A 9,110-nucleotide genomic window follows, 5' to 3' on the forward strand; every position below is an offset into this window, starting at 1 on the left:
AGACCAAAACTGTGAATATTTAATGATTTACTCTGAAATCACATGAGTTTTCCTTTCACTCTTTCAGATGGAAAGTCTTAAATGTACATGTATATACAAAATTAATTTCTCAATACGTGTGTCTTACAATACAGTTAAAACATTTTTTTTATTTGCTCTTATACATTTTATATTTTATATTAAAAAAATGTTTGTATCTTTTCAAGTGGATTTGTCGTTCAATAAACCAACAAATCAGTCCTTAACAAGACCATGCCAAGTTACGGCATGTAAAAACTTTTTATCTCAAGTAATGCAGTGGATAGAGACGAAAGTACATGTGCAGGTAGCAGTGTGATCGGTGGATCGTACGCAGTAGAAAAGTCAGTTTGGTGGAAAGTGGATATGGGCGATATTTACAGTATTTACAGCATCAATATACTGTTTAAAGACGTGACTGGTTACGGTAGGAATTTACATTAAACAAGTTCTTAATGAATGCATTTCAAACCCTGTAATTATAGTATGTGTATGTAAGTACTTCAATTTTGGAAATTGTGATACAGATACATTTACGAAATCGACGAATTACTGAAACAATGACTGTTTTTTTTAACTTACAAATTAATCGTTCTTGTAAAACGTGCTCTTGATGATATCCAGTTATCAACTCCAACAATGAAAAAAAATATCTAAGAGGAGGGCAAACACGGACTCCTGATAGTGGTTGGCTCAGGTGCCTAGAAGGCATCCACTGCCCATTGGTAATAAACGGAGCCCTAAGGAGAAAAACTACATAGTACAATGTATACTTCACTATAGTTTACTAAAAATAGTTAACTATAGTTTCAAACTATTGTATCAAAGATTTTAATATAGTATATATAGTTTTACTGAATAAAGTATATAAAGTATTTTGACTATTCAACTTACTGCAATTTATTATTCCACTGTATCAGAGTAAAACGATATATTTTGCTGGTTCCCTGAAAGGCACCGTAAAAAAGACTGATTACCTGCAAAAAGATGCGGCAGTTTGATGAACTTTTATACACCTAGCAATATCTTTAAATCATACGAAAATGCCAAAAAGTTCCAAATAAAATCATGAATAGTCATAAGGAGCTCAGTTAAAATTGAATATAAGGAGGCAGGATCTAACACACATAATTCTGCTTTACCTCAGGAAATAGGCTTGGTCTTTAGGAACTGGATACACTTTAACTTTATTTTATTTTTGCATGTCTTAGATGATTTTTTAATATTAAAAAAAATATTTTATATATATATTAGATCACATTCTGAATTTTACATCAATTACGTGACATTTGAGAAATGTTAAAGCCCTAAATCACAAAAGAATGTACAGTTAAGTTTCTTAGTAAACCAAAGTATCAAAGAATTTATTATATTTAATTGCGGTAAACTTTTGTAAATTATAGTAATTACTGTAAGGGAGTAATCCATTTAAATTCAAGGTGAACTACTATTTGTTTGAAAAAACGTAAGAATTATTTCGCACCATTTATGTATGCATAGATGATTTTGAGTACTTTGAACTATATATGTAATGACAATTGATAGGTTAGCAATGTATTAGTTATAAACTAAGATTAATTAACCCTAAGGGGCATAAGTAATCCCTTTTTAAAAAAAAAAACACCTCTGTATGAAAAGTGTTTATTAGCACGTAACGATGTAGATACTACCACTGTCCCGTTTATGCACAATTTTTAAGGCGACAGGATTAAACACAAAATAAAAAATGTTTTGCAGTATTAACATTGATATTCATCAACAAAACAAAACAAAATATTTAAATAGAATAAGGTTTGAGATATGGAGCGAGGCTTACGTTTTGAAAGTCTAACCCTGTTAGGAAGAAATTTGACACAGTAGATAGAAAGAGAACTACTTTATTATCACAACATAAAATTAAACATATGAGGTTTGTTTAATTATAATAGTGTCATACATTTTATCCATATAAGAAAACATAATGAAGCGATGCTATACAAGTCAGAATATCATGTCGTTTATATATGCTTGTAAAAAAAAATGTGTCCAACTGCAAGAGTTATGTTTCTTTAAACTTTTCCTTTTTTCTAAAGAAAAATATACTACCAATAAAAATACCGATTACCTCTCATAATACCTTGTACATTAAACAATTTTTTGGTCTTATAGAAAAATAGAAAATGTATTAATTTGTAAGAGGAGAATAAATTAGGTGTAAATGTTAGAAAGTTAGAAAAATATACAGTACCACTTCATACATTAGTAAAAGAAAATTCAAGAAAATGTTAGAAACGAAGATGTTTTTAACTCAAAGAACAGTTGCAATTTCAGAGAAATGAGTATTTTTAGTAAAAGCGTAGTAACTTATGGCACCAAAAATTACATGTGCAATTACTGGAAGTGTGTAGAAATGGCTTATGTTTAAAGTCCAGTGGAGTCTGGAGAATAGTTAATACAAACCAAACAGTGGGCCCAAATTAGAGTACATTTACGGTTAAGCATTTTGAAACTGTATATTAAAAATAGTATATGGTTTAAAGGTTTATTTTGAGATTTATAAATTTATATATTTATCTTTTTGGTCAACAATGATCAAACCGTGGCGCTAATATTTTACTGTGGCGGAACTATGGCGCTAAATGTTTAACTGTGGCGCTGAGGAATTTAACTGTGGCCGGACCGCCATATTAAACGCACCATGGAGTGGAGAACCCTGGTGTTATAGCCCTGTAGGAATATTACAGTTAATCAAGTAAATATGTAAATAAATAACAAATGATGAAACGAATTATTGGATATTTTCAGATTCAATTTCTTGTGAAGTCACTTTCTGATGAGAGAGACACTGGATCTTAAATCATCATCTCAAGATTAATGCATGACGCAGCTATGTTAAGGCTTCCCGAAGCTTTTAAATGCGCTCAAAACATAATATGTCGTTGCGAGGTCGGTTTTGGTTTTAATTTATAAGTACTGAACTTAAGTACTTCCAATTTAGATAGTGGGTTTCCTCGGCTATATATTAACATATTTGTTATGATATCACATGACTTTGTTGATCACGTGACGGTCATTTATAATTTTTTGAAGTGTTTCATATAAATCGCTTCGGCGCAGCTGATTAACACAATAATTATTAACATTTTGTTATATAAATAAACTCATCTTATCCTCGTGTATCCGAAATGTGCTTGGGAAAAGTCATAGTATTACTTAGATACAAAATATTTCCTGAGAAATTCAACTTTCCACAAAAATTCTTAGATTAATCCTCATGAATCACCTGCGCCAGACTCTTTTATACACACACAATAAATTCTACCTCCAACCACGGGTATAAAACAGAGTACATTTCAAAAGTATATTTTTCATAAGCATTTTGAACATGTTGAATTTCAATCAAGGGTAGGTAAGCAGTGTATTTTTAAAATATTCGGACATATAAGACTTAAAAAACCTTAAACGACCGGTGAATTTTGCAATAGCTATCTAGCATTTTACATGCAGTTTAAAATTAAGTGTAAAGTTCATGACACTCTCCCCGTCATAACACCTCAAGTTTGCAGTAACTTGACGTCATTTTCCATTATGACGTCATATTTTGGTAGTTCAGAGATGTGAAGGCACAGAGTGCACTGTGATATTCTACGGGAAGCCTTAACCTACCTGCGGACTTTTTATTTAAATTTTAATTTAATTTCTAAAAACGAAGAAAATGGACCCGTCAGTATCTTCTAGTAATCATGTTTTAGCTATAAAACCTTACCATATCATATTTTTCCAGAATATCGACAAAGAGGCCGCTTTGCCGGCTTCTCTCTGTACTTATCAGAGTCCAGTGATAGAGACAACGCCTCTCTTTGTTACAAAGATGGACCAGAGTTACCTCCATTGAATTTTACGACAACTTGTTTGGGATACGGATGTTATGTAATCTTTTACAATGAAAGATTGAATGGAGTTGTTTATCCTGATGGATACGAAATTAAGTCATATACTGATTTGTGTGAAGTGAAAGTCAAAGGTTCCACTTATCATATATTTTGTTATATTAAGAAAAAGGTCTTTTGCAAGTTTTCGCTAATTGGCATGGCAAAAAATAAGATGATAGTTGACCTAGCCATTAGTTTTCAAAGAATAAGATTTCTGAACCGTTAATTTGTATTGTTGAGTAGTTAAATTTTTAATAGGTAGACAACATGTCGTTGTTTCAGAGGACTTGTCCCTTTTTTTAGATTACCTGCACCGAAGATTCAACTGAACTTCACTGATTATCTGTTGTTCATTTTATCTCTCTGACTCTACATTTTTGACCCGGGCCAATTCAAGAAAGCTTGATTTACATATAAAGCGTCCTTGTTTGATGGGAAGTCCAATTTTTTCTAAAGAGAGCAAAGGCAGCCTTTAAGCGCGAAAAATTTAGAAATGTCAAAAAGGTTGAGAGTATATACAAATATTTGCATTTACTGTGTTTGTAATATGTAATTTCATGTCGGAAACGTAAAACGTAAAAGCTTTCTGAGAACCTTTCCTAAACAAGTGCTACAAAAAAAAAACTAAAACAAAACAAATCAAACAAAAAAAAAAACGGAGAGAATGAATGAATTTCTGACCTTTTCTTTTTGACCTCAAAATCAAGGGATCTTTTTAGGACATCGGGGTTGTGAATTAAAATTTCATTGTAAATGGTCAAAGGCTTTTTGATAAATTGTCAGTAAACAAGTGGTACACACACACAGAATGTATGATATTATGACCTTCACCTTTTGACATCAAAATCATTATTATTATCAAGTTTCCTTTAAATTTTAAGGTATTGAGAGTTTTGGCATACAATTTCATTGAAAAGCTCAAAAGAAGCTAAAGTAATCATCCTGAAATAATTTTTGCAATGTATGAAATTCTGTACTTGACCCTTTGGACCCACAAATCAATGGAGATCTTCTTTAGGTCATATTGAGTTTTGATAATAGAAAATTACATTGCAAAAGCTCAATGAATTTTCAGAAATGATAGTGTAACATACAGAAAACATTTATGAATTTCTTACATTCATATTTGATAATTTTTATGCAACCAAATTTAGAATGAATCAAACAATTTCTATTCAAAATTTGCATTTAAGACTCTTCTTATAAATGTCAAATATCAGTTATTATATTCATTAAAGTAAAGATTCCGTTAAGTGGATAAGAGGAAGATTATTTCAAATTAACAGTATGATCCAATTTCGAATTTTTTTTTGTTTTTCTTTCTCATCAGGTTGCAGTAGAAATTTTTATGGAAGAAATTGTGATCAAAAATGCTCAGTCAACTGTGAAGACCAAAGATGCAACATCATAAATGGAACATGCTTGAGATGCACGCGTGGTTGGATAGGACAATTATGTGAAAATAGTATGAACATTGCGATTTTCTACAAATTTAACATTCATTTTTATTAATTTCAAGTATTTGGAAATATATCGACAAACGTATTACATTGTATCAATTAACAGTTATTTCCACTCTTATGTCCACTTGATATATTCCAGTTAACTCTAAATAAAAGATACCACCGTGTCTGACACATCTATTTCATATTTTACTGAAAAAAGTAATTGGAAACCTAACAACGAAACTTTATTATAAACGATATGACTTCAACTCTATCGTCAACTTCCCTTATTTATGTAGCAATATGTATGTAGCAATATATCATTTTTCACCTATATTTGGAGTATGTGTCTCCCAGTTGATGTGATACGCAAGAGCATGCTCTAGGTACGAACAATTTCTAAAACGAGGCAAGCTATTGACAAACAAGGATATCAACAGTCTCGTTTAAAGTCAAAATTTCGGAAGTTCTATTGTCGATACAATTACCTGTAAGCAACCACAATCCATCACTAAGTCGAATGCGGTTTAAAGTTTTTCATACAAATTGTCCGGCCATATTTTACACACTGAATTGTCTATGGAATTTTTTTTCGTTTGTAATATCATGACAGTAAGCACACGGCGGGTGTGACCGGTCAACGGGGATGCTCACTCCTCCATGGCACCTGACCCCACCTCTGATGTTTTTGGAGGTCCGTGTTTGCTCTGCTCCCGATTTGTATTGTTTCAATAGACTTTTGAGCTTGATTACTGTTCGTTTTCTCCATATTTCATGCAAAACCATCCTACATTATAAAGTTGCTGTATATTAACGACAAATACATAGCAGCATTTCTTAAACTAGAGTGTGTCAGAGGATGGTATGGTCTTGATTGTAAACAAAAATGTTCTGGCCATTGTATAAAAAATGAGGTCTGCAACCACGTGACCGGTCGTTGTGAAAATGGATGTGCTGACGGATGGAAAGGAATAAATTGCCAAGAACGTAAATATGACATGCTTCTATTTTTATCCTTAAATTATATACTGAAGACAAATTACAACTCACTCATACATGTAGAAATGAATGGTAATTCATTTTAGCTCTACTGTTCAGAGACCAGAAGAGCTTATGTAATATATAGGTGTCCGTCGTCCGTCCGTCCGCCTGTCTGTCTGTCCGTCCATCTGTATTTTCTTTCAAAACAACGCTACTCATCCTACAGTTTTCGTCTAATTTCAACATAACTTTTAACACAAATATACTACACTAAGATACAAAATTTAATTCATCTGTTTTTGATTTTGATGAACAATGTTGCCGTGGTTACTTAAAAAAAGAAATTTGTGAAATTCCTTTAAAACGCTACTCCTACGGTTTTGGTCTGATTTCAATATAACTTGGAACACAAGTAGACTACACACTAAGATACATAATTTAGTGCATCTGTTTTTGATTTTGATGAACGATGGTGTCGTGGTTACTAAAAATAAAAAAAATTCTGTGAAATTCCTTTAAAATACTTTCAAAATGCTACTCCTCCTACAGTTTTGGTCTGATTTCAGTATAACTTGGCACACAAGTAGACTACACTAAGATACATTATTCTTTTTATCGATTTATTTACTTATTTATTTATTTATTTATTTATTTATTTTTAGCGTTGTTGTTATGGTTATTTAACATTGGAATTTCTGTGAAATACTTTAAAAATCCTACTTCTCCTACAGTTTTGATTTGATTTCAATGTAATATTGCAGCAAGTAGACTATACTGAGATACATAATTTTATTTTATGCCATGTTTACTAAAAATAGCAACTTCGGTGAAATACATCCAAATACGTCCAGAAGGCTACTCTTCGAACAGTTTTCATCTGATTGCAATAAATCTTTCCACAAAGAGACTAAATCAAGGACCATAATTCTATCTATTGCTGTTGCATAGTTTCAAGTGGAAGTGCTACTTTTCATTTCCTTTGTTATAAATACAAACCAGTAGAGCTACAGTTTCATCAGAGACATCTGGTTTATATTACTGTAAGTATTCTTTTTTTTTATTTCCTAAGCACGATTAGCTTTTACTCTTTTACTTAAAATTTTAAAGAAAATGTTAAAAGATATATGATTAATGATTACTGTTGATAATCTTTCGAATATGAAAATATTTTAAAAATGATTATGAATGAAACTTATTTATTCAATTTATGGTTTGACACTTGTTGTGCATGGAAATTGTTTACAGCATGTAAAGGTGGAAACTACGGCCCCTCTTGTATATATAACTGCAGTGGTCACTGTCTCAATAATGTCTTCTGTAACAAACAAACTGGACACTGCGACACAGGGTGCAAACCGGGATATATAGGGAATTTGTGTTACGCAGGTAAATGATAGGATAAAACAATCTAAAAGGTCAAGCTGACTTTACGATTTTTTTCATACTGCAAGTATCTTAAAAAAAAATATTCTCCTCATAATTCAAAAGCATGCAGATTTGGATACTTCGGAAACCAATGCAAGGGAATTTGCAGTCAGAATTGTTGGAATAATATCTGTAATCACATAGACGGAGTTTGTACAAATGGCTGCAAGGATGGATATATTGGAGAAATATGTAACAAATGTAAGGAAAAATTTGTAGTACATATAATATTTATTTTGACACTGCTTTAGAAGTTGATAATGACTATTTTCATTTATGTAAAAATGGCTGTAAGGACAGATCTATAATATTGGAGAGAGATACAAGAAATGTGAGCCAAACTGCATTTGTTATAATCTACGTTATCCTTGGATAAGATTAAAAATATATTTTTGACGATTCAATGCACCTCAATTTGCCATTAAGACACCTAGCAGTTGATATTTATATTCAAGATTTATGATGTGGCTTTAAATCAATGTAGAAATAAACAAAATATAAGGAAATTATACATGTACAAGAAATCAAAATAATATAAAATTAAAAGTTGTAAGGAGTTTGACACAACAATATTTGTTTATGCATATGATTTCAGCATAAATATAACCGGTAAAAAGCTCTTCAGAGCTAATGTTTCTTGTCGATTTACCCGACTTTCAATAAAAATTATTTTTTCTTAGTATGGCATTGCCATTGATAGTACTTTGCTATACTAAATAATTCATGTGGATTTTTATTATGAATACTTTTTTACCATAAACAGTGGTATGCATTTAACTTGTAAATTTATAACATAAGATTAAGGACAACATTAACTCAGGTATGAGAATACCAATATAGTAGATATCATTAATTTTAAACTATACACCTACATGTATAAAGTAAAAATCCAGCACAGTATGCTCTACTTGTATTTATCTAGATTGGTTTTAAATTGCAACAGATATTTTCTTCGTAAACAAAATCTTAAAGAGTTTGACTTATTTAGCGATTTTAATTAAATATTTACATATAAACTGAGAGAACAATGATGATAAAAGCCAACACTCCACTTTAAATAAAAAAAAATATCTACTATATTGTCCCGAAAAAAGTCTTTTTTGGATTATGCCAAAGTGGTTCTTTCTAAAAAATGATATAGTTTGTCACTGTTGCCACAGAACGAATTTCTTAAGAAAAGGTGAGGTCACATTACCGTTGTGTATAGACATGTATATGTATATATTGACCTAGATTTTTGAGACTTGACATAGATTGAATATTATCTTGCAAGTATCGGATCATATCAAATGCCATCTTCATTTATTCAATGATGTTAAAAATTGCCTTT

The 9,110-nt window shown here is 31.1% G+C and overlaps 1 protein-coding gene and 1 long non-coding RNA gene across 2 annotated transcripts; both read left to right on the forward strand.

The window, feature by feature from the left end:
* Positions 1-279: 279 nt before the first annotated feature.
* LOC133193268 (uncharacterized) lies at positions 280-5,545 on the forward strand (the record flags this gene model as incomplete). Its single annotated transcript, XM_061329225.1, has 4 exons — positions 280-445; positions 3,782-4,021; positions 5,260-5,394; positions 5,532-5,545. Coding segments are annotated over 4 exons (555 nt in total), but the record flags the coding sequence as incomplete, so codon positions are not given.
* LOC133193072 (uncharacterized) lies at positions 5,344-7,867 on the forward strand. Its single transcript, XR_009721877.1, has 4 exons — positions 5,344-5,394; positions 6,221-6,361; positions 7,601-7,741; positions 7,844-7,867. It is a non-coding gene; the product is annotated as an uncharacterized LOC133193072 (long non-coding RNA).
* The last annotated feature ends 1,243 nt before the right edge of the window (positions 7,868-9,110 follow it).

The sequence above is a fragment of the Saccostrea echinata genome, unplaced genomic scaffold (genome assembly GCF_033153115.1).
Source record: "Saccostrea echinata isolate AGI-Se365-2 ecotype Australia unplaced genomic scaffold, CSIRO_AGI_Sech_v1 ptg000027l, whole genome shotgun sequence".
NCBI lineage: Eukaryota > Metazoa > Mollusca > Bivalvia > Ostreida > Ostreidae > Saccostrea > Saccostrea echinata.